Source organism: Aedes aegypti, chromosome 3, assembly GCF_002204515.2.
Source record: "Aedes aegypti strain LVP_AGWG chromosome 3, AaegL5.0 Primary Assembly, whole genome shotgun sequence".
Taxonomy (NCBI): Eukaryota; Metazoa; Arthropoda; class Insecta; order Diptera; family Culicidae; genus Aedes; species Aedes aegypti.
This window is the reverse complement of record NC_035109.1, coordinates 143,823,848-143,851,073: the sequence shown is the minus strand read 5'-3', so window position 1 is coordinate 143,851,073 and position 27,226 is coordinate 143,823,848. Positions and strand designations below refer to the sequence as shown.

The window sequence follows — 27,226 nt, the reverse complement described above, 5'->3', positions numbered from 1 at the left end:
ACAGTAGATGATGTGCTATTTCCCATATGTTTGAGCTGAAAATCCCATATTAACTTCAATTCAAATTCCATGAGCTGGTGATGGAACGACCAAATGAGCTGAATTTTTCAGAAAGGTTTCCTCTAACCCCATGAAATAATCCTGGGGGGTGCCCCGTGGAATCATACAACTTTATTTTTCTCCCATACTGAGCTGGGCCAGTCTACTGTCGATGGAATGGTTACTGTTAGAAATAACTTTTTGTTGTATGCGATAAGCGCAATTTTTCGACAATAAAAGCGTCAATATCCTGGAAAATCGATTCCCAAAATTCGTTCCAAATCCAATTAATACTGTTTCAGCATAAAGCAGCATGTTCCCTGCATTCTGATTTATAATGTTTTTGGAGGATACCCTGCTCGAGGTGTCCGGTAATGAGAATTCACTAAAGAAATCCATACATTAACTCCGACTCGTATAGTGTCCGAAAAAAATAATTGAAAAATATAGACAGAATTTCTAAAGGAATTTCTAAGGCAATACATAGCGAAAATTCTTGTTGAAAATAAAGACATAACTTTCATGGAATTTTGGCGTATGCAAGTTTTCTTTAGATGATGTGAAAAGATGTAACACAATTATCGCTTAAACTATGTTTTTCCAAGAAAACTTATTGCTTCATAAATTTTAATTTGATTAATTTCCAACAGATTTGTAGAATTTCTTAAATAACTTCGATATTCTTTACAGAATTTTAGTATAATCAAATCCCTCAAAGAATATTGCAGGGTGGCTTCAGAACTTTTGAAAATGTCTTGTAAATAAGTCAAATAATATTGTGGGACTTGTTCATATTTTCATAGTGAATTCCTCCTTGTTGACATTCATTCCTTATCGAGCAGAAGAAAATAATTACTGAATACCAAATTGAGGTATTCCATACCAGATAATTTTCAATACTTACAACCTGAATGAGGTATGAATGAGCCCTGCATAAGAGGTAAAATACCTCAAATAATACCTTCTGCATATTCCACAAATGCCAAGCTGATAATTAGATCAGGTATGTTATACCTAAATAATACTTGATGGATTTTCATATAAAAGTGATTTTTTTTTCAATAATAGTTCACCTCCAGCAGTCCTCAATACCTTTCGAATACCAAAATGAATAATTTTAAATTGTTTGAAACATTTTTTTTAAATACCTTTATAATACCAAAACGAGGTATTGAAAACTGAACAATACCTAATTATGGTATGATACCAAAATATGGTATGCATAAGTTATTGCGAGTTATTCTTTCCTCCTCGGGTTGTTTGTCTATTTTTCATTAGCAAATTGATTTCGGAATATGATCCTGGATTAACCTAAAAAATGTTACTAAATCTTTTACAAGTTAAGTTTTTTCTCGCAATTCCTCAAAAAAATGATTCTGTCAAATCTAATACTGAGATATTTTGCTGATTGTTCTACTAGAAATTCTTTTGCGAATTCTTTTAAATATTTTTTCCATAAATTTTATTACAAATTCTTCCGCAAAGTTCATAAAAGTCCTTAACAAATATTTCCAAAATACATAAAAAATGCGTCAAACATTCTTCTATGTTTTCTTTTTCGAGAAATTTCTCTTCAAATAACCGGATTATTCTAGAATTGAAAAAAAAAGGTTTTTAGATGTCGCTTGCCTGCGAATTCTTCAGAGGAAATTTGTTGAAAACCCCAGAAAAAGTTTTGCTTCCGAAATTGGCATAGCGATTCAGGAATCTGTAGAGAAATATGTAGCAAAATAACTGAGAAGTAGAAGAGTAATTAAATTTGTATTGATCTTCCTTAAAACACTTCTTTGGAAGAAAATGTTATCAATTATTAGCAGAATCCACTAGGGTGGAATTTATATAAGCTCGCTGGCAGAATTCTAGAAAACCGGAAGTCAAGGAAGGATATTTTTCAGAATAATTTCTAAAGAAGATTCTGTTGCAACTTCTGAGGAATTATTTTTATTTGTCAATTAATTAAAGAGGTTTTGACTATCCTGTAATTTACCTCTAGAAATAAGATAAATAATCTATTGCTCTACCTGCTGCAACCTTCCAACCTGCTTTTGTTTCTCCTTCCTTCGCATGACGCTTTGAGGAACTTCGTACAAAAATCTGTCCATACTCCAAAAATAAATGCAATATTTTAAAGAATTTAAAAAATGGTGAATTATAGGAGTTTTGAATTTTCATACGTACGGTTATGATCTAAAAACGTACTGGAAATGTTTTCGCGTTAAACTCTTAAAGTATTACAGTATAATAGACCCTTCAAAAAAGTTTGTTTTGAAATTCTGAACGTAGGAAAAATTCTACATCAATATGTTCACCAGAGTATCATAAAACTTCGGAGTTGATACAAAATTTTATTTAAGATTTAAGTTATAAATGCTTTCAGTAAAAACACCAATAATTTTCTATTATAAGAGACGAGGAAAAAACAAGATTTTTTGTAGTAAATCCTACAAGGACCACTTAACTTTTCTATATTCTGTATTTTTTCCGAATAATGTTTATTCAAAAGATTACCAACAAAGTACTTTCAAACCTTTTTTTGTATGTGTTTTTCTAGAAATCTGATATGGAGTGATTTGTAGGGGGATATGTAGAGCAATCCCTAAAAATATTGTAATATTCCCGGAGTAGTTTTTGAACCAAAAAATTGAGAATGGATATTTTTTTAAATTTTATTCATGGAAAAATCCTGAGATTACCATTTCCAAAAAAATAGAGTTTATTCTAGACCCTGAGAGAATATTTGATGGAATTTTTAGAGAAATTTTTAAAAAGTTCAAGAATAAATTGCAAAATATTAGTAATTCTGATGAAAAATTTCTTCAAAACTTCAGAAAAGCACCGTTAATGCGGTTTAAACAAAAAAATCTCTGGAAAATATTCAGATGAATCTCTGGTGAATTTTTCGGAAGAATCTTAGGGAATCCAAAAAAAATATCTGTGAAAATAATGCAGATACAAATGCGGAAAACTTTTCTGAAAATCATGAATAAAATTTTCTCAATTGTATTTTTTTACAATTGCTCATGAAATTCTTGTGAAATATTACGTGGAATTCTTAAAGCAACACCTGGAATAATCATTTGATTGTTTTGCAGGAAGTCCGGATAATTTTTACTGCGTTTTTTTTAACAATCCTGCAGAGACATTTTGGAAGAACTTCGAAAGCAAAGTGGGAAGAACTGTTGATGAACTATCTGAAGAATTCGTTGAATGAATCCTTGCTTGTTGATCTTGAAGACATTTTAGTGAAAGTCATAGAATTTTTGTACTATTTTTTTTTTTTTTTTTTATGAAATTCTCAGTTATTCCTGAACATCCTAATCAAATTTTTAACGGTCAACTGGAGGATACTTTTAACTAACAATTGGAAAGTATATGTAATAAGTATGTAGAGGGCCTTCCAGGAGAATTTATTAAAAGAATTTTTAATGCATTCTCTGGAGAAATTCTTCATGTGTTTTTTTTTTAATTTTTTAGCTATTTGATAGAGAAATTTTCTGGTGATCAATAAGTCTAGGAATGATTTATCGTGAGAATCCCAGGATGAGCTCTGTGGAAACCGGTAATGGAATTCTTGGAGAAAGCACTAAAAAGTACGAAAATAATTGGGGAAGGAATTTCTTCTCCAAGAAGGAATCTCTTCAAAGCACATGGTTGAATACCTGAATAGTTCGTGGAAGTACCACAAAGGACATTCGTTGTAAGTTTTTTTTTGCTAGAATTCTTGAAGAGTTTTTGACTGGATTACAAAAAGAATTCAGTAGCGAAGATTGAAATTTACAAATATCGCTGATGAGCCGTGAAATTAGACAAAATAATAAACAAATAAAATCAATACAATTCTGGTAAAACTACGAAATTTGGGAAAATCGTGATTATTGTGACCGACATTACTTCTGTGAAACAAGTATTTTCTAGGCCCCCCCTAGGCTCCCTCCAGAAAAAAGTCCTAGCTACGCCAATGATTATGCCAAATGTCCATTATGCCAAACGTCCGTATGCGAAATGTCCTTATGCGAAATGTTCCACCCCCGTTTGTATGTATAAATATCCCAGGATGTTCACCGGAAAAGTCGGGTAAAAGGAAAGTAAATGGAACTGTCATTTTGTATGGGATGATCCATAGCATTTCTCAACAGCCTACTGAATGGCAAGACGAAGTTTGCCGGTACCACTAGTTGTTAATAAAAATGTAGGCTTTCATACTGTGTTATTTAAAACTAGGGTGGTCCACAATATCACATAAATAATATAATCAACTTTTTTATTTGCAAAAAAATGGTATATACTCTTAGACAAAGTAGTAGAACTTCAAATTTTGATCAACTTTGCCAAAAAAAGTTTTTCTGTAGCTCATAATTTGACCAACCTTGAACACTTTTCCCCAATTATCGTAGGGTGGTCTAACAAAAACAAGTTTTTCAACTTATGTTTATTTAATATTAACTTCTCGTCAAAGTCGTCTATGAATGACTTTAAGAACTTAACAAAATGCAAATTCCCATATTTTAGTTCAAAAGTTATTAAAGTTTTTGTCATAAAAATCATTTGTTTTTCAAGGCATTTTATTAGAGTTACATACCTCTATAAAAGTTTCTGACTTGGATTATAGAAATGGTCCCTAAAAAAGTGTTGTATTTGAGACCATATTCAAGTTAAATTATAACTAGGCTGTAAAATATAAGTGACGAAAATTTTAAATCTACATCAAATAGTGGTCGTACAAAAGATTTGTTGGAAGCATGTTTTAAATGCTAAAATCGCACCAAATTGATATTCATTCATAAAGCTTCAAATATTGTCGACTCAAATTAAAAAAATAGCACTGACATGAATGTCATATTAATATTCTTTACTATTGCATTCGTTTTGCTTAGCTGAATAACAGAAATCATGTTTTTTCGTTTAGTAAATATGTGATGGGTCCTGCACTATCAAAGTTACCCGTATTATCAAAGATACCCCGTTTTAAGGTAATTTTTTTTTTCTTTTGCTCGAATAGTTTATTTATTCATAAAATGAAAATACTACTTCTTCTTGGCACTCATGCTCACCCAAGCAGCACAGTTTGTTTCAACTCAAGAATAAAATTATCTCTTGAAACTAATCAGAGTTGTCAATTGTTGCAAATATGACTTACAATTGCACTGAACAGCAACGCATAAAGCGCAAGAGGCGGAGTATGTTAAGTAATATCGAAATTCCTTATTTGTTGCAAAATACTTAAAAGAAAAAAAAAATGAAAACAAAAATATGAACGAGAATCGAACTTTCGACCTCACGATCACCAATCCACCATCTTCTTTTCTACTCACTACTCCACCAGCTCTTCGAACAATTGCTTCGCCAATGCACTATATGACTGGCCCATTAATCAAAGCTTGTTGCATAAAACTTTACTGCACCCATCGAAATACAAGTTCTAGTTCATTTCTGGTGAAATTAGGGCACACCTGAAATAATCTAAATTTTTCGCAAAAACTGCCGCGCAACACATCAGAAACTCCTTTTAAACAAACAAACAAACTGTTGCTAGACCATGTTTTCGTTGTTAGATGATACGTAAGGTGCAACGTAACCATATTGCAACTGGATTGAAACAAACAAACTTCCAGCTATCATACACGTAGTTTAGTGCAACTTTCTCGCAACTGGGATGAATCTTCTTGAAATGTGGGTATGGGACCGGAAATTGAATGCAAGTTGCGGATGCTTTAAATTAAAGTAATTTGAAACATAACATTAAAACCGCCATTTTGGAAGATGTTTCAAGAGTTTGTTTGAAATGTTGCTGTAAACATCTTGATAAATTTGACTTTATTGCTATTTGCAAAGGATATTTGCAGCAAATTTTGCCATTTCAGAAATGTTGAACGTCAAACAAGAAGTAAAATGCATGTTCATTGGAACTGCAATGAACCTTCATAAGCCTTGATATTGATATGCAACCGAACTAGAACCAGGTAAGTTACAGATGCTTTAATTGATACGCGATTGAAATCAATTTTGAAAAGCATATCTTTGGAAGATGCTGTTGGGTACTGACTTCTTCTTCTTCTTCTTGGCATTACGTCCTCCTGGGACAGAGCCCGCTTCTCAGCTTAATGTTCTTATGAGCACTTCCACAGTTATTAACTGAGAGATTTCTCTGTCATGTTGCTTTTTTCGCATTCGTATATCGTGTGGCAGGTAGATTATACTCTATGCCCAGGGAAGTCAGGGATATTTGCATTACGAAAAGATCCTGGACCGACCGGGAATTGAACCCAGACACCTTCGGCATGACTTTGCTTTGTAGCAGCGGACTCTAACCACTCGGCTAAGGAAGGCCCCTTACTGTAATATATCGTGATCATTACAAAAATATCCTAGACCGACACAGTTGGAACATATGATGATGTTTGCATAATCAAGATCTAATCGAAAGGAGAGAGAGAGGGTGATGAAACATCTAACTATTTCTTAAAAAAGAGGCAAGAAGAGTCCAACCTGTGTGAAAATGTGCTTACGTAATTTTAAATAATCTCTTCTATTACATTTTCTACAACGTGAACCAATTAATATCATCTAAATTGGCTGTACAATTGCAAATAATTTGAATATTCAAATGAATATTTCCACTACAATTTATTTATCCAATTACAAACTTGTTTTTTATTTCGACCCTCCAGCATTATAGGGAGATAAAACCGACGCGTAAAAATGTAATCTAATGTGTTTGCAAATTGCTTTCTCTTTAAATTTGATGGGTCTTTTCCACGATGCGTACTGGCTGATGTAAGTTTCACCCAATACATACTCCTACTTCCTAAAGAACCAACGAAAGCGAAAGATTTCGAACGTTTCGGTGGGTTTGATGAGCTCAAAATTGCGTTTCAATCGATGTTGACACACGGTGTCGTCTCTGTTGCCGGTTTCGCCCATTAAGGTCGAATCTGTGAAGTTGGACGACCGTCGAAGAACGCAGACTGTGTTTGCCCAAGGAAATGTTTACCGTGGCTGTGATCAACAAATCCACTTGACTATTGCTGCGACAAACGAGCGAAGCTAGCGTATCCACTTTGTCGTTGTCCGCTTTTGCTGCATGCTGCTGTTGGGGACTGGGTGTCCTCCTCGGTAAACATAGTATTAGGAAGGTACTGAGTGGTATGCCAATTCAACAAGCGAACTGTGGAAATGAGTGCCCTGTTACGGTCGCCATTCGATATAAGTAGGTACATGACTGTTTTCGCTCGTGGCTGTAGCTTCCAAGTAAAGCGCGTTCAACTTGAAACCTACATTCACTCTGATAGATAGTATGTCTATAGGGTAGCTGCCTTCTCTAGCGTAATTTAGAGTGCTTTCGGTGGACGCATTATATTTTTTTATTTCACTTACACGTTCTGTGTTAGTGCTCTTCGGTATGAGTAGAATAATAATTACGATAATACATCAATGATTGACTTCATGAAGGATATCTATCGATAATTTTAAATAAGGTCAAATGTAAAAAAAATGCAATTGGTCAATTCATACCCTAAATTAGTTTACCATTAATAATCTTATAAATTAAGGACCCTTCTCAGTCTGAGGATATCGTCGACAGCTTCAAAGCAATACCATCGTAAAAGTTTGATTTCCGGATGGTCTAGGATCTTTTCGTTCTGCGAATTTCCTTGACTTCCTTGGACATAAAGTGTCACCATGCATGCATGGAAGCTTTGACAAAGAAATCTCTCACTTCTACAAAACATGGTTACGCAGCGCGGACGATGATACTGCAACAAAGTACTCGTCAAATGTGGAGTGATACAAACAGAAGCGAAAGCAGCAAACCCATCTATTTAGGATAAAAAGCATAGCCTTTAAGAGTTGGAGTAGCTGTATCGTTCTCAAGAAACACATAATTTTTACATGAAACTCAATGCAACCCCAAAGGCTTTGTGTCGCGAGCCAAAATGTGCCAGAATAAGGTTGGAGGTATTTTGACGGACGAACTTGGGGTAATTGAAAGATGAAAGCAGCACTACGATGAACACTTGAATGGCGTAGAGCATGAAGACCAGGAGGAATGGCTTCATCGGTGCGGCGGATGAGGGAGACGTACTGACACCCACAAAAAGTGAAGTTAAGGATGCTATGAAACAGCTCAAAAGCATCAACGCAGCTGGGAAGGATGGTATTGGAGCGGAGCTTATTATAATGAGTCCGGACAGGTTGGCTACTTGTCTGCACCGAGTCTATAAAGTGCTTTCACAGATAATCTTCCGCTGTCTATCGCCACTAGAAAGCATATTTGTGAGAAGTTATCGTACCAGTTTCATAGACGGGCGATCGACAACGGACCAAATCTTTGTGTTGCGGCAGAGCCTCCAAAAGTGTCGCGAATATCAAGTTCCTACGCTCCACCCATTCATCGATTTCGAAGCGGCGACGCGAAGAGCTATGGAAAAATTATGGACGAGAACGGTATTCCCTGGAAATTGACTAGACTGATAAAGATAGTGTACAGTGCTGTGGAAAGTTATTGGCGACAAGGCGATGACATTTCCTGCCTCCTATTCAATATTGCCCTAGAATGTGTTATAAATCTTCAATAAATCCCTCCAGTTCATCTGTTTCGCTGATGACGTGAACATTGTCGGCAAAACGTTTCAGCTGGTTGCTGAGCAGTATACCAGACTAAAACGTGAAGCATTGGTTGAATTGAAGGTAAACACGTTGATGACGAAATACCTGCGGGCTGGAGGCACGGAGTGCGATTTAGCTCCCATTGGCAAACGCGTGACGATCGACGGAGATGAGTTCGAGGTGGTGGACGAATTTGTCTTCCTCGGATCATTAGTAAAGTCGTGCTTACAACGGACTTCACAAGACCTTGTGGTCTGGTAACCTCCGTACTAACTATATCACGTACAAGACGCTGATAAGACCGGTAGTCCTCTATAGGCATGAGACGTGGACAATGCTCGAAGAGGACCTGCAAGCAAGTTTTGAACGGCATGTATTTAGGATCTTTGGCGGAGTATGTGAGAACGGCGTATAGAGGAGAAGAATGAAAAACAAGCTCGCGCAACTCTACGGTGACCCCATGAACCAGAAAATCGCCAAAGTTGGAAGCGTACGATGGCCGCACACGTTGTCAGAATGCCGGATAACAAGGACACCAATCCCGCAAAAATGATATTCACTTCGAATCCGATCGGTACAAGACGAAGAGGAGTGCAATGAGCTAGGTGGTTTGACCAAGTGGAGCAGGATCTTGGAAGTGTGGGACAATCGAGAAACTGGAGGCAAACAGCTATGGACCGAGTTTATTTGCGTAACATTGTGTCGCAGGTCATGTCTTGAAGGACGTAGCGCCATCAAAAGTAAAGCAAAAAATGTTCATATATTTTAAGCATTCAACAAGTTCCGTAGATTCGGGCGAAATTGATCGTTTCTTAGAAAATCCGATATGTTTTCTATAATGTTGACAATGTCAAACAACTGAATGCAGGAAAACAAATACCGTAAAACGGTGATAATGCGGGTAAATTTTATAGTAGGGGACTCACAGCGTACTAAACAAAATAACAGAATTTCTATAATCAGTTAAGCAAAACGAATGCAGCACATTTTTCAACAGCCTATTTGATGGCAAGACGAAGTTTGCCGGGACAGCTAGTAAGGACTGTTCATTTTGTAAAGTGGACACCTTGTGCATGCTGTATCTTTCTTATTAATCAATGAAATTTTAATCGGTTTTTTGCACATCGTTCGACTAGTATTGTACAATGTTGTGATAAAAAAAATTCTCCAAAATAATTAAATTTCACACGAATATGGAACAACGATTAGATCGGTCTTTTTTTTTGAGATTATCAAAATCAATGATTGTAAGAAATTGGCTGGAAAATTCGATAATTTATATTTTCTATTTTCAAAAAAGGCTTGTTCTTCGAAAGCATCATCAATCAGAAGCCTGATGGAAAAAATCAAGTTATTTTTGGAGCAACAATTTTACAGATATAATAAAATCAATTTTCCCGTATATTTTTAAAGAATTTATTTTAAATTTGATGGGAACTGATATGAGTAGATTTTTTTTGTGTAAAAGTACGTCCTGACGGAAGTCCTAGTATAGTATTAATATGAAAAATAACTTACGCCTTCATAGAGTTACTTAGTAAGTCCCCACGTCACATTCAAAGCACAACAGAAACACAATTGCTTTATTCTTAGAAGACCTATCAAAGTACATTGACAATCATCAAAATTGGCAACACTGCTGTAATGAAATCGATTTTATTTTCCACATATTATTTTCATAATATGTCATTCTGAGATTACCAATTGAAAAATTCGGAGAAAACTGTTTACAATTTGCTGTAGATCGATAAATATGCGTACATGATTTTAAAAGTATGACACTTTTTAGTAAAACTACCATAAACAGTAAAATTTATACTTAAGACTGTGGTTTAATCTCACGATTTAGCATTCGTTTATACTAATATAGTTTCTTTAGTAATCCAAACTAGTTTTGAACACGCTTTTTACTGTTCTCTTTTGCTGGGAGTGAAAGGATGGTGTATTAGCAAATTTGGCCATAAATGGGTAAATCACTAAAGTTACCTAATGTCATAGAATGGTGGAATATAATTGATATTTTTAAAGCTTTACCTTTAGTAGAATAGTAAAGGGCACAAACATACAATTTGTTCATAAAAATAAGGATTTTTGTTTTGCGAAAAATAATGTTAAACTTTGACGGACAGCTTTTTTTAAGAGTTTTTGGAAAAACTATTTAGCTCTTCAACCAAAAGCATTTTCAAAGATTTTATATTTTTATAGCATTTTAGAATAAAAGGTCAACGATACACAGAAAACCGATTACGATTTCATCAATAAATAAAAAAGATATAGCATAAACAAAGTGTCCACTTTATAAAATGAACAGTCCTTATTCAAATATAAATATTTGATGAGATTTTAGCATTTTTGAAACGCTTTCAAAAAATCTGTTCTACTATCATTGTTTGATGAAATTTAGGGTTAGTCGATTATCCCTGACAGCCCAGTTATAGTTGAACATGAATCCGGACGCAAATCTCTTAGCGATAATCATTTGTAAAAACTGGGGCAGATTTTGTAATCAAATTCAGAAATTCCAACGCCTAGAGGTATGCAATGTCATATTTGCACTAAGTAATTCATTCGGTTTTGTTTGAAATATACTTGTTTATATTCCAAAAACGTTCGATTTAAACGTGAATAACAATAGACATCTTTTAACATATATGACGGATTTCAAGCCAACTCGACACGCGAGTGGCAGCACCCCTTCAGAATTCAATGAAACTTTCTGGATGTCAAAAGTATGTGAAACTAAGATACTTTGCATATTTTGTATTTTCAAAATCGATCTATCCCGTATAACTCGAAAACGGTAAGACCTACAAAAAAGTGTTGTATGGGGGACTGTCGTGAAATTTCCTGAAGTTTTAGAAAATAATATTGAAAAAAAAAAACATTTTCTACACCGAAAAAACAATGATTCAAAACTTAAGAGTCGATTTAAAAAAAACGGCCATTTCAGATTTTGATCATCCTTAAGCAAAAAGTTTCGTAATTAAATTTACTAAAAGTCGTCCATACATTGCAAATTGGGCATATTTTAGAGAAAAAAAGTTTTTCTAACAACAAATTTTTTAAGTCCAAAATTTTTTTTTTGATTTTTTTTTTTTATTTCGCTTTAAATAGTCTAGTATGCTCATTTTTTGAAGTGAGAAATGAGTTTTAATCACAAAATAGATTAGATTTGTTTTATTGGGAGTAGTTAAAAGAAATAAAACGGAATTATACAGAGTTTTTTTTTAATTAAATACAATTGATCTCGCACCAAACCGCTTATGAGAAAATGAACTCCGTCTAACAATCCGATGGGTTTTTAATGGTTGGAAAGATATCACAATAATATTTTATTTCTTATTTGGTCAAAGCCAATCTTAACAGGTGTCTGGAAAGGGTCAATATTATGCTTATAAAAAAAAAGTCGTGGTTTTTTTATCATGCATCATTATTTTTATTATTGCTATATATCCTAAAACGTAGTATCTGCACATGAATATTTACAAAATTTTTGGGCTTTTCTGAATAAATTGAATATTTTGGGTTCATCCTCTGAATTGGTATACCGTTTGGCTGCAATTTGTGTATCACTAATAGGCATAAAACAATGATATTTTTGGGTACCAGGGACAGTTTTAACCTTATCAAACAATTCCATCAATTCCTCTGACATTTTAATATACTGTTCATTAGATATATAACAGAAATTTAGTTTGGTGATACATGTATCAGTTAGTTTCACTGCCCAGTCGAATAGTTCTCGCGGAGTTGCTATTGTGTTTCCATAGTCTTTTGCAAGACTTGCTATTTTTGCCATTCGCTTGAGAGTGCCACCAATAGCGTCACAGGGGCCTTTGCCGTGGGATGTGGCAAAAAAGTGCCATTCTGCTTCCAATCCATATATTTTCTTGAAATTACATAAGCTGGCAAATTTTTTTAATTCTTATAATGAGCTGCAGCTCCATCTGACATAAAAATAACTTTTGAGAAATTTATTTTTTGTTTAACAACATTTATCAATTTTGAAATAAATAGCTGAACTGCTACTGTATCATGGGTCAACACTTCTGATATTATAATAAAACTAACGTTTTCCAATTTATTATCTTTTTTATGGTAAATCTCGAATGGGTGTATCGTTGCTTGGGAATTATTCCAGTGAGCAGCGTTTTGTATGATAAAACTATAATTTTCAGAAAAGTCGCTAATTACCAGTATTTCACCTTGTTTTAAGGAGTTTTTTTTGTTTCGTAGAAAAGAAGACTGTTCTTTGCAAATAAAATCATGAGTTATTAGCTTATCAACTTTCTCCACGAAATACGTAACAAATTCTTCAACAGGCTTTATTATAGTTTCTAAATTACAGTGATCGGTGGTGAGCCATTGCTGACAAACTACATTTTCTTTGTCGCTTTCCTCTAAAAGCGAGATTAGTTCTCCTGTAATATTTTCTTTGGAATTACACTTTTCACATTCTCGAAAAAAACAATCAGTCGTTCTTACTAAAACATCGCATAACAGTTTTTCACAAATTTCTGCCTGAGAGACAATTCATAAACTGTTAAGCATTAATTTAACATTTTCGTGGTATGTGCACACACATACATTGTGAATTCCTGTGCTATCGAGAAGCCTACAATGTTTAAGCCTCAACATAGTAAACAAAGTAAAACCAATTTCTACCATTTTGGCATCTTTCTTCAAAAATCATGTACGCCTCTTTAAGAGACATCATCAATAGACGCTTTTGAACTTGTTCTTCACTACCATTTCGGTACTCAGAAACGAAGTCATTGGCTCCTGGCATAGGCCTACTAATATCATCACTATCAAAGAAATCAATAACAACCTGTTTATCTGTTTCACTAATTCCATGCCCACTTCGAGCCCTTGTGGTACATAGAATGCCCTGTTCATTCACAAATTGTTTCACCATGTAAATTGGTGCCTCGAACTCCTCGACAATTTTGTTGATCGACCACGACTTAGGAAGAACCGATAATATTTTCAACTGGTAATACCAGGTGAGTTGAATTTTTCTTTCAACTGATGAGGATTTCCTCGAATGCTTCCACCTTGTCGACGTCCATTGCATCCATGCCTAGTATGTCATGACGTACAGCTTTGGTGATCTCCACTGATTAATTCGATAGTCCAAGCTCCTCATGTTTCTCGACGAGATTGGGGATAAATTCAAAGTTTCAATAATACTGTTGAATTTTTCCACGTTGTAGGGGCCTAGTAATTCATCCGCTGATGGGACGGATGGCAAAGATGAACAGGACGGGACTGCTTCTAAAATATACAATAATGTCAAATTAATATATTGATATGGGTTCTATGTAAACAATCATTGTCGTTTAATGTGCTGCAAAGTAAATTTATCTTACCTAGCATTTCATTGGAGGCCTGACCGCTTGTTGGTGGTTGTGGATTTTGATTCACTTCGCCTCCACCCGAACGTCGTTTTTTTCTTAGGCGGACTTCTGTGGAGCCTGATCATTAAGCATGTCGACTCACAAATATGCATAGTTTCATCAAGCTGATGACTATATCCCATAGCACGTATGTGTTCGATCATTGTTGGTGACAAGTTTCGCAACTGGCTACGCCTGCACTTAGGATTGTTTATACTGGCGCAACATCTCGAAATTTTAATGCGCGGTAAATCTTGTTGATCCATCTTTAACTTCTTTTCACAAATGACTTAGATAAAATGAAAAGAGTTTTATTGACATCAAGCTTAAATAGTTATATGCATAGGTAGAACGACAATCATAAGTTAAATACCTATCTTTCTATACACTCACGCGGGGATTGTTGAGTAACTCAGGTCGTTAACGGACATTTTAGGTAGATAACAATACAAACATTATTTCTTATTCATCTGGCTTGTAACGCTTTTCTTTTAGTAGTATTTTCTAGAAGAAAATTTAATGGGGTATGGATCAGGTTGTTCCTTTTCAATGTGTGCAATCTTTCGAACCATAAAAATCCGTCGGATTGTTAGACGGAGTTGATTTTCTCATAGGCAGAGGCGAAATCCATAGATTGCCTTCATTTGAAAAACATAATCACTGCATAATTCCGTTTTTTAACTATTCTCAATAAAAAATACAATTTATTTCTGATTTCCCCCATACAACACTTTTTTGTAGGTCTTACCTTTTTTCGAGTTATACGGGTTTATAAAAAAATTAAAAAAAACTTTGACCCTTTCCAAATGTTAGTCTAGATCGATTTTGAAAAAACAAAGTATGTAAAGTATCTCAGTTTCACATAGTCTTCACACCCAGAAAGTTTCATTGAATTCTGAAGGGGTGCTGCCAATCCTTTTGTCGAGTTGGCGTGAAATCCGTCATTGTATACCAATGCATAGGGACTTATAATGGTGTTTAAAATGCATGTTTGAACTAAAAACACTTTTGTAGGCGTTTTTAGTTTAGTTTTATGTTTGAACTAAAACACCTTTTTTTAAGCATAAGCATAAGCATGAGCGTTGATGACCGTACAATTCGTAGTTGCCACTCTGTGATTGACCGGAATAATCGAAGTTGCTCAAGAAAGCAAGGTATTTAGCTTGGGAATAATTTTCTATCTTCAATGTACCCTTTCGAGAACTCCATACATTAAAAAGTCAATAACGGCGCCGGACACGTCCTAACGATCGTCAGGAAGGAAAGGAATGTTAGTGTGACATCCATTGTTACTAGAGACCGAGATCACCTCTGCATCTCCATGGTTGTGACAGAAATGAGCTAGTGGGGAAAGATCATAGCTGCATGGTGCTCTATTCGACAACCGAAACACAGTGAACATATTTTTATCAAATTATTTTCAGTTTTGGACAGAATAACTGCTTTTAAAGTTTCGATGATGACGATGGTCTCTGGTTGTAACTCTTTTACGTCGAATGCTGTGACCCATTTTGTTTGAAATTGTGTTGCTATTCAATTTAACCGCGCTCTCCACGGATATGACGAGTCAGCTGGATGTCCTTCGGCATGATGCTGACACGCTTAGCGTGGATCGCGCACAGGTTGGTATCCTCAAACAAACCGATCAGTTAGGCCACTCACTTCCTGCAGGACCATGACGGCCGAGCTCTGGAATCGCAGATTTGCCTCTACATTTCCCCGGATACCACTACGAAGCAGAAGAAGTTCTTCATCGTGCGGAACTTCTTCGAGTATCAAAAGGAGATCATGCCAATCATCGTGACTGGCAACTTTAACATCGATTTGAGCAAACAGGAGAACATGGAGCTCGCGGACTTCACGGAGAAGTACCTCAACCTTAAACTGGCTTCGGAACCCACTAAAGCAACCATTCTTAGTGGACCTAACGTTCAACCGGAATATTTGTTTGGGAAACAAGAGTTACCGCTCATGCTTCTTCTTTCATCAACCAATTCTATCGGTGTTGAAAGTGTTAACCGAACCAAGAATTGACATGCAACAAATAGTATGAAAATTGATTTAATTATTATCAGTAGAAATCTTTCATAAGTTCGTGAGTTTTTCCTTAGGTGCACCACTTGCCCTACACCACGTTCTTCTTGTTTTGGCCTTACGTCTCAACTGCTACAGACCCTGCACAGTTATCAACTGAAAACTTTATTTGTGAATTCTTGCAAGCAGGTAGATACTCCATGCTATGCCCCGGGAATTCGTAGAAGATCTTATACTCGACTGGCATTCGAACCCGCTACTCTTAGCATGGTCTTAATGGGTAGCTGCGTATTTATTGCTACAATTATTTGGCCCTCAGAATAATGATACACCACTAATTGAATACTTTCCTATATGTACCTATACGTTTATTATAGTTTCTGAGAGCTTGAGTAAATGTTTTGTTTTATTGGCATTTAAATATTGCTTAGTAGTTGCCTGTAGCATGCTTGAATGATTTCTTTTAATCATATTTATGAACCCAAATTAGATAATCAAAACCCATCAGAAATCACTAATTACCCGATACAGTTGAATGCAATTTCAGGACGCAGTCAAGTAACAGCTCAATTCTATGGCACAATTTCGCGCTTGCATAAACCAATTATCGAGGAGATCATCAAATGCAGGACCCAACAATCGGCACAATAGAACTTCCCACCCAACAGCCGACCAATACCGACCAACCAACCCAACCACTTTATTGTCACAGCCGCTTTCACTTGTAGCAAATTTCCCATCTGTCACGATTATAATTCGCTTATGATTTACGATCCATTCCATCTCGTTTCTACCCTTTTTCCTGCACTGCCACACGAAACAAAAAAAAAATCACGTGGCCACCCCTGGCAGATGATATCCAGCACTACACGGCCGACGACTGCCAGGTAACGCCGGTGATCCACGTCCTGCAGTACCCGGGTTGCGTCCCGAAGCCCATCCCGTCCTTTGCGTGCATTGGCCGCTGCGCCAGTTACATTCAGGTCTCGGGCAGCAAGATCTGGCAGATGGAGCGGTCCTGCATGTGCTGCCAGGAGTCGGGCGAACGCGAGGCATCCGTATCCCTGTTCTGTCCCAAGGCGAAGAACGGCGAGAAGAAGTTCAAAAAAGTATGGAATCCTACGGTTGTATGGTTACGCTTCCCGTTGGCTCTTCTGTCTTTGCTGTCGCCAGATAGCTAGCTTGCTAAATGTTTTTGCTGCTACATAGCGTGCACACCTCTTCTGCTGCGTCATGCTAAATTGGCTTTGTGTCCGAGCAGCTATGGACTAACCGTGTGTGTGAATTTGTGCATTCATTGTGAAAACATTTAGTAGACGCTTAGGTACATAGTTTTTTGTATAACTAGCTTTATGAGTTGCATGTGGTTTTATGATTTTGGATGGCCAGCACGTATATCTTTAACCGCTTAGTTTTTTTGTTACCAGAAGCTGCAGTATCTCAGAAAGATATTCGTCTTCAACATTTTCGAGCAATAAATGATCGAAAACCATTGGAAGTGTTGAGTGAAAATGACTCTAATCATTAGAGCCCAAATAGCCGTAGCGATAAACACGCAGCTTTTCGGTAGTACCATAGTGAGGGTGGTGGGTTCGAATCAATGTGCTATACCACATTGGGTTCGAATCTCACAGAAGGAGGACTTGCGGGATAGATTTTTTCTCGACATCAAAGGGCATAGAGCAGTAGCGTAGACATATACTATTGCACATTTGGAAAATCCTATGAATCTTATCATAGGGTGGAAATGAAAGTCTTGAACTGTATGCAATGCATATGTAACTTGCACTTCACCCAAGCAACCAAAAGTTCGGATTTTACTTGAGAAGTGAACTCAGAAGTTCACATCAGGTTTGAATTTTGCTCCATTGAACTTTATTGCTGATTAAAAGACGATGCAATTTCAAACTGAACTTCATTCTTAAAAACAATCCGTATATACTTGTTAAATACTTTAAAGTACATATAAAGTTGCATAGTTTCTTTCAAAACTACTTGAAAGCTCAAACTAGGTTTACCAAGAACCCGTTTAAAACTTGAACACAGAGTTCATTCAAGGTACTAACCGTACTTAAGTCGAACTTCTCTCCTACTTGAAAATCGAAATAAAGTTCGAAATAAGATTTCACAGCGACTTGATACGGATCGATCTGAACTTGCTGTGATTGAAGTTCCCGTTCACTTTACTTGCAAACCGGACCTGCTGTAAACTTCTTCTACACTTGAGAGTTATTTATGATCTGGAAAAACAGACTAAAAATGAACTTAATCTACCGTTTAACATTGCCACTGTTTCACATTATCACGATAAAAAAATCGTTGCCTTTTGGAAGCAGTAAGTATTGCTTGAACAAACGCACTTCATAGCACAATGAAAGAGTCTTATAATGTCGCTGTACTTTATTTCACGAGCCTTCGATCATATTCATTGAATAACTAGGATTTCACTTTATCAAAGAGTTCACCTACCTGCATCTTCCCATCCTTTTAATAAATTCATTTTGATGGGAGAATTACAGCACTGCTCCTAGCAGGGTCCAATGCAACAGCTTTATCTGCTCCATATATTCTGTTGTTCTGAATTTTCTCGTCCTAATTGGCACAGTAGATTTCAATCTCAAAGCTGATAACCTCTGGAGGGCTTTCACTTTTATATGGACTTGAATTTTACATTTTCAAGACACTTATTTCAATGAAAATAGAAAACCTGCGAAAACAAAACAATCTGAGAACTGTCAAACCACGCAAGTTCAAAGGAACTTCCTAGTAAACTTGTTTGAACTTTAAAGTGTCTATTAAGTTCTATGTGAACTTCGAAGAGAAGTTGAAGTTCACAACAAGTTTCGAATTGGAAACATTGAAGCACATACATAAGAAATCAAGACATCACGTTATTTCGTAAGCAACAACACAACGCGTATGTGGAGCAGCGGTATGTACTACAGATTCAACGATGACGACTTGAGTTCGAGTCTTGTACCAAACATTGAGAAACAAATAAACATTGTAGCTAAAAAATCTCCAAATGGCAAGTCATAAAAAAAACCTCCAATCGAAAATGTGACACGGCACACCGTAAGAGAGAAGATTTTTTTTATTTTCGTCATCCTAATTGGAGTTTCTTTTTGAGCTGAACTGCATTCTTTACAGCAGCTTAAAGGAACGTTTTGTGAACTTAAGTTCGGATAATTACTTAAAAAGTGCGCTGTATAGAACTCTGTCCATGATCTTTCGATGAGCTGATTAAGCCTGAACATGCTCTTTTATCCGAACTATTGGTGGCTTGGGCAGTCAAACATGGCATTATTAAGTATTTGAAATGCATGTTCGGTTTACAAGTGGGGTGCGCATATCTTCTTTACATGCCTGTAAAATAAAAATCAATGGACATAGGTAATTTGTTTTATATGCGATCTAGATGCATTTCATTATTATTTTCCATGAGGATTATAATTATTAAAATAAAATGCGGAAACAAATAAACATTTCATTAAAACTTTTTATTTTCATTTAGGTTTAATATTTATGAAAAACAGATTGCTCTACTGGAAATAGGTGATCATCTTAGGTTGTTGGATTTTTCGGGATGGTCTGCTAAAAAAAAATGATTCTGCTGAAACAGAAAAAAAAACAGCTTGAATCACTTAATTATGATACGATACCTCATACTTACGCTGAAAATGTGGTTTAATCGTCCTTCCAATAGTTTTCCAATGAAGTCAAACCATATAGCAAGACTTATATTGATTCTGTGCTAGGCATAATCACAGTCTGTGATATAATCATTCCATATTAGTTTTGGCAATATACGATTACTCACCATTTAAAGGATAAGGTTAACTCTGAAGAATAAACATTATTGCTTTAAAAGCTACGTTTTGAAATTTCGGGTTCATCAACGCAACTTTGCTCTCATTTCTCACTCACTCTACTAAATAACAACAGCCGAAATGATTTATTCAATATGACACGCATGCATATAAAAGACACAAACAAGCCGGTTCGTGAAATGTATATGCGAAGCTAGTATCGCTCATATTAGGGATCATGCACAAATTACGTCACGCTCCAAGGGGGGGGAGGGGATCGAGCCAAGCGTGACATGCTTTACAAAATTTTCGCAGGACTCATACAAAAAGTGTGACAAAGGGGGGGAGGGGGTCGAAAAAGTTGAAATTTAGCGTGACATAATTTGTGTACCATCCCTTATGGGCATATCACTTAAGCGTGAGCTTACGCCTTTCATATTTATATTCGCGCTGTTGATTTCGAACTGGAATATGAATAACAAGTATCGGAATGCATTTGAGATATATGAGCCAAACGAGGAGTTTGATTTATATGAAATTACTGATAAAATATCGTCCCAGATTTATTTCAGTGTAGGGGATGCGGTGGGTGCCGTCTACACCGGGGTCCGGATTTATCGGGACAGTTTTAGCACAGACAAACAGACGCAGCACTTAGAACAAATTTCGATCAAAATCATAGTCACGAGGACATGTGCGCCCACTACTAAAATCGGTGTGTTTGGCCGACGGGCCAACAGATGGCGGTAGTGTATAAATGTCAAATACGAACAAAAACGAAGTGAGCGCTGCAGGTGGCGGATTGGCCACCTATCATATTTTTGAACCGCCTTTTAAGGGTTAAGAAAAAAAAAATGGATTTTAAACAGAATGGTGACGAAGAACAGGTGCTCCTTTATTTGAAAAAAATCTCCGTGAGCCAAAAAGACTAAAAATCCCTGTTATATACGTTTAAAGCAGTCTTGTACAAGTGTAGAAGCAATGTGCAGGGTGTCCATTCAAAATCAATTTTCCAATTCCCGGATTTTTCCCGGATGCCTAAATTTATTGAACCGGGCTTCATCAAGAACCTTCAACTTGAAATTTTCCACCAATGTTTTCCTTTGTCAGTAAGAGCTGATATTCGATTTGAAATTCAAAATATTCGTTTTCAAATTCAAAGGTTTTTTTCGCCGTTAAACATCTTTATAATTTTTGATCACATTAAAACATCATTTCATTTTTTACATATAGATTTTCAAATATTGGAAAATATTGCAATGGTATTGACAGTTACATATAAGATTAAATAAAGTAGATGATTCAATAGGTATTGAAATATAATCACTAGAGAGCTTCGTTCAAATTCGGAGGGCTTATTCTAAGTTATTTATGAATTATTTTAATGGAATCTACGCCTAAGATTATTGGTTTAAATTCCAAAAGATTTTCGGACAGACGTGTGGTAAAGATCTATTGGAAAATCCAATAGATCAACACTAAAGACATTTTCAGCAATTAAGAACTAAGAACTATGGCCTAAATTATTTTTAGACTAGGTCGTCGATTTTTTTTAGATAAATCAAATTCTTGGTAAATAATAACATAAAAGTTTTGGATCCGGTGAAAAACAGTATTTGGCATGGTGAAAATAACCTTCCAGTATTTATTTTCAGTCGGGTGCTCAAAACTACGGAGAATATCTAAATGTTGACTATAGTTCTACGAAAGAGAAAAGTTCAATAACCAATCCAATCTTTTCTAGGAAGGCCTTACAAATTATACGTTATACATGGCCCATAACCCTAGAAAAAAATCATAATCTAGGAAGGAAGTAGCTGAAACGATATTTCGCCAAAAGAACATTTCGACATAGATTTTTCATAAGGGTTATCTGCATTCATCGATTTTTTTTTCCTTCATCCTGCATCTTTCCATTATTGCAGAAAATTGATTTACTTTTTGTAACATGTTTTTGTGCTGTAGGAGAAATATTAACTTTATCTAGTTTCATGAACAAGAAATATTTAAGATTTATTTTGGCGAAGTTATTAACGAAAAAGAGAATCGATGACGAGAAAGAGCTCATATCAATTGGGGATGAACCTGACTACGGCAGAAAATCCCTTCAATAAAAAGTAATTCAATTCAATTCAAATTCGCTCATATCAATTGAGCAACAGTAAATCGTTGTTCCTTTATGGAGCTTATTAAAAAATAACATAAATCCATAACAGCATCTTTGAAGCAATACAATACAATACAGCAAGAATACTTAACCAAGCTGTAATCATGAATAAGAATCTCCAAAAATCCACCATACAGAAAAAAATAATCATAAAACGACCAAGGCGTTTAGCAGTAAATCACCTAGATCTCCCAAGAAAACAGATCGACAATCTTTTTAGATTACCTTGCTACCAACCGCTTAGAACCTGCTAAGAAATAAAATATCCGCCAAGATTGTTAAATAAAACCTATTTGAAGTTTCATTAGTTATCCACTACTTAACTTTTAAGTGGTTTTCCAAAGCACTTTCAACTGCCTGGTCAATCATCGTCTGGATTCCCATTATGATTACTGAAATAATCTCATCAAGAATTTGCCATGAGTCTTAATAGAAATCTATCAAGCCTAGAACCTTGTCAGGAATCCTCAAGTGCCCTTTAAGATTTTTTAATATCATTAATATTTCATAAGTTCTGCTTTGAATTTGCTCAATATGCCGCCAGAAATCTTTGAAACATCTCACAAGAAATCGATATCATATGCTAGAAAAAAATGTCAAAAATCTCAACACGGAACCAACGATTTTTTAATGTTAGGAATACTAGAAATCGTTACCTTTAGCATCTTACCAAAAGTTATTCATAATGCGAAGTTTGAGTTGTCAAACAGTCGTGTATCTTGTGTCAAAAATTTTCTGTTTTGTCCAAGGAACAAATATTTTTCCCGGTGTGTTCTACAATTTCCAGGGTATTTCCCGTATTTTTCCCGGCCAAATGGAATTCCCGTGTTTTTTCCGCTTTTCCCGGATTTCCCGGATGGATGGACACCCTGAATGTGAATAAACCTTAAACCACAACAAACAGACGTCACACTCTCATCATTGTCCATTAGCCTGGGACACGGTTAAATGAAAAATTTAGATTCTCGCTCCAGTCCACTTTTTGGATTGCATTTTGGTACCATAACAACTGTGCAAAATTTCAGCTCGATCGGTGAAACTATATTTTAGCGCCAGCCGTTCAATTTTTGTATGGGATTTTCTATGGGAAAACTTACTTTTGCAAAGAAAAATCGTCAGAGGTCGCCCATTGACCTCTATAAAAATTCTGAACACAGACCTCGATAGGTATTTTTACGATGAAGAATATTGCCCAAGACCGCGAAACAATCCGACACTTGTGAAAAAAGTTATTCACTGAAAACCTATTGGCAAGGCGACGTTGATTAACACGTAAAGGAATAACAAAAAAAAATTCCGAATAATCTATGCATAATAACTTTTTTTACAAACTTCTGATTGCTTTGCGGCCTTCGGCAATGTTGTTCATCGTAGAAATACCTACATAGAAGAACATAGATCTTGTTCAGAATTTTTATAGATGTCAATGGGTGTTCTCCGGCGACTTTTCTTTGCGAAAGTAAGTTTTTGGGATAAGTCTTACGGCAATATACTGGGTGTCAATTGAAAATCTAAAATGTTGTAACCGTCTCGAAATTATGTAAGATTTTGAATGGTAATAACTCAGCCATTTATCGATAGATTTTCAATATTTTCCCACCAATCGGTCGGAAATTTATACAACATTTTATTCAAATGGAGAAAACTTTTGATTTTTGATGATAGACTGTCGAAAATTGGGAAAATGTCGACCCCTTTCTTACGCAACCAAACTCGTTCATATTGTCTTCCACCTTTCCTTTGGGTTGGCTAGTGCACTATAAGAGCAGACCAATTTCTGCTTCTTCGTGCATTCTACTTTTGACGTTAACTACGTCTTACGGCAATATACTGGGTGTCAATTGAAAATCTAAAATGTTGCGACCGTCACGATATTATGTTAGAGTTTGAACTAAAGGAAGGCTGCAACTATGAAAATCGACTTAAATTCAAATGCAAAAAATCACTTGGCGTAGTTAACGTCATGTGGTCGTGTCTTGTACACAACCCCCTCTAATTTTTTGCACTCTTTTGCTCATATCTTTTGACTCAATTGATCAATTCTCAAAATTTAAACGATATTGTGTAGGGGAATAGTTGTACCTTCTAATACATCCACAATGCTTTGTTTACCGGTGGCCAATCCGGATACACGGCCGGCCTCCTTTCCCACCATTTATTCTCGGTAAAATTTCAATGTATTTATGTGGAAGCTTATGAATATAGCATGTGTCAAAACTTGCGAGCTCATCTGGAATATTTTTGAACCACAATAATCACTTTGCCATATGACATGAATCTATGACATTTGGTCGAAAGTACATTTGGTCGAATGGACATAACACTTGTTACATGGCTTCCAACATGTACGGTGATGATAAACATCATTTGTCTCCAATTTTGCTTGTGTTGTTGAAAATTATGAAACACATCCAACCATACCGAACCAAGAACCATATTTTTCAACTTTTGTTCAGCCAGAGTGAACTGAGTGCTTAATATTTTTTAATAGAATCCAATTACATCGATAGTTTATGTTTTTATATACTTGTATATTTATTTTCGGTTTACTTATTGGACACTGTTAATCGCGAATGAGCAATAAAAAAAATAAAATTAATCGTCCGCGATAAACTAATACGCGATAAGACTTTAAAGTAAAATATCTCGGAATGAAGGTTTTGGCACTTGGTGCGGTTTAGCAGAACCCCGACCATATATATTCATCAAAATATAGTCATTGGAAGCCATTTCAGTTCCAAACCATGCGTTTGATTCCAAAAGACCGATTTTTATTATAAGAAAACACCCATTATGCGAAACATCAAATAACACTATTTCAGCAAATGAAAGCTTTTAGAGGTAAAGTTGGGACATTTTGGACGTACAGGGCCAATTTTGAGTTTTGATCAGCAGCCCCGCATTTGGTTTCGGAGTTTAAATTCAGATGCTTAACAATAAATAAATTGGCACATAAATGAAAACTCGAAGGAAATTCTCTACACGAGTAATATTAAATCCAACTGTTTCATAAAGGTAAAAGTATCAAAAGCTAAATTTGAGTATTTAGAATTTTTTCGATGATTGTGCTGAAATTCAGGCTTAGTAACAAATGTCCAATGATTTAGTTTGATTTCATCTTGAATCCATCGAGAGTCCTGGAAGTAAGGATGAGAATCCTAGAAAGTTGCTGATGAATCCTCTTAGGAATCCCTCAGAATCCTCTCATAATTCTCATCAGTATCCTCTCATGATTTTGATTGGTTTCCTTGCAGGATTCACATAAGATTCTTCGCGAGATTCTCATAAGATAGATTTGCGGGAATCCATTCATGATTTTAATCAAAATTTATCAAAATCATCGCACATATAAGATTCGTCGCTGGATTTTCATATAAAATCTCTCAGGATTCTATTAAGAACTCTCTCAGAATTCTTATCAGAATTCCCTCAGAATTCTCTGCAGGATTCACTCAGTACTATCATCATAATCCTATTAAGATTCATTTGAAATCATCTCTCGAGATGCTTGCCAGAATCCTCGTAGAAAAACTCAAGTAACGGCTATATCATATTTAAACTTCAATTTAAAATTTGGGTTCATAAATGAACCTTGACACTTTTGATAATGTTTGACGTTCGCTTAGTCATAAAAAACACCACAGGAGTTTTTGATTTATTTATTTATTTCGTCAAGCATAGGTAGACTACATACAATAATTACAATACTTTCTTACATGCTATGGATTACTTCTATTGTTCTTTAGTTGTGTTTTAAGCTGCTCTTTGGACATAGTAATGCCAATGAATTCGCAATGTACATTATACTGACGCATCATACGGTTTATTGGTCCGTTTTGAGCATAATGCGTTCTGCATGATTTTTCTGAAAATAATTTTCTTGTTCTTAAATGCCGAGAGGGTGTGTAGAAGTTTAGTTGAGAAAGAAGTGCAGCGGAGTCTACACGGTTCGAAATAATGTTGTTTATAAAGAGAATCATTGCGAATTCCCGGCGTTGCTTAAGTGTTTCCAAGTTGATGAGCATGCAGCGTGCTTCATACGACGGAAGTGGCAGCACAGTCCAATTCAATTTCCGAAGGGCGTATAAAAGGAATTGCTTCTGTACTGATTCTATGCGTTCTTCGTGTACGACATGATACGGGTTCCATACTAGGTGACAGTATTCCAGAATTGGTCTTACATATGTAGTATACAATAGTTTAATAGTATATGGGTCTTGAAAATTGTTGCTGAACCTCTTAATGAAGCCAAGCATGCTGTTTGCTTTGTTTATTATGGAATTATAATGTTCTACAAAAGTGAGTTTAGAGTCTAGGATTACGCCCAAATCCCTTACAATTTTACACTTCTGCACTACTTGATTTCCTAAAAATACTTCAATTGGTGGTGTTACATATTTTCGACTAAATGCTATTGAATTACATTTTTTGATATTGAGCTGAAGTAAACTTTTATGGCACCAAGTGAAGAATAAGTTAATGTCATTCTGGAATTCTTCTGCTTCGCTAGAATTACTTACTTCCATGAAGAGCTTCATGTCGTCTGCATATATAAGAAATTTTATTTTTCTAAGTAAAAAGGAAATGTCGTTTACATACAAAATAAAAAGAAGTGGGCCTAAATGAGAACCTTGAGGTACTCCAGAGGTTACAGAAATGGGTGCTGATAATTTATTTTGAAAGCGCACAATTTGTTTCCTATGTGATAGATATGACTGGATCCAACTCAAGAGTCCTGGCTCCATTCCTATTTTCTGCAATTTGAAGATTAATAATGGTATGTCGATTCGGTCAAATGCCTTACTGAAGTCAGTGTAGAGGGCTTCTACGTGCTTGCCATTGTCCATTGCGTTGAGAATAAAAGATACAAATTCTAGCAGATTGGAAGATGTTGAGCGGCCTTTAAAAAAGCCATGCTGCCTACAAGTAATTTGGTTTTTTACTTGCTGGAAAATTTTGTCGTTTACGAGAGATTCGAAGAGTTTGGGAATACATGAGATAATGGCAATTCCGCGATAGTTCCTTATGTCAGATTTTGTACCTGATTTGAAAACAGGCACCAAATATGAGGATTTCCAAGCTACTGGGAATTTTCCATTATTTAGAGACATGTTGAAAAGGCGTTCTAAGGGAAGGGAAAGTTCTTCTGAGAGATTTTTGAAGAACACGGG

The 27,226-nt window shown here is 35.7% G+C and overlaps 2 protein-coding genes across 7 annotated transcripts in view; both read left to right on the top strand.

Annotated features, from left to right (window-relative positions):
• LOC5568504 (calmodulin) overlaps positions 1–27,226 on the top strand; it is a 103,436-nt gene that overhangs the window by 19,954 nt on the left and 56,256 nt on the right. The window lies entirely within an intron of this gene.
• On the top strand, positions 16,835–17,287 carry LOC110677973 (bursicon; the record flags this gene model as incomplete). Its single annotated transcript, XM_021850161.1, has 1 exon — positions 16,835–17,287. A coding segment is annotated over one exon (426 nt), but the record flags the coding sequence as incomplete, so codon positions are not given.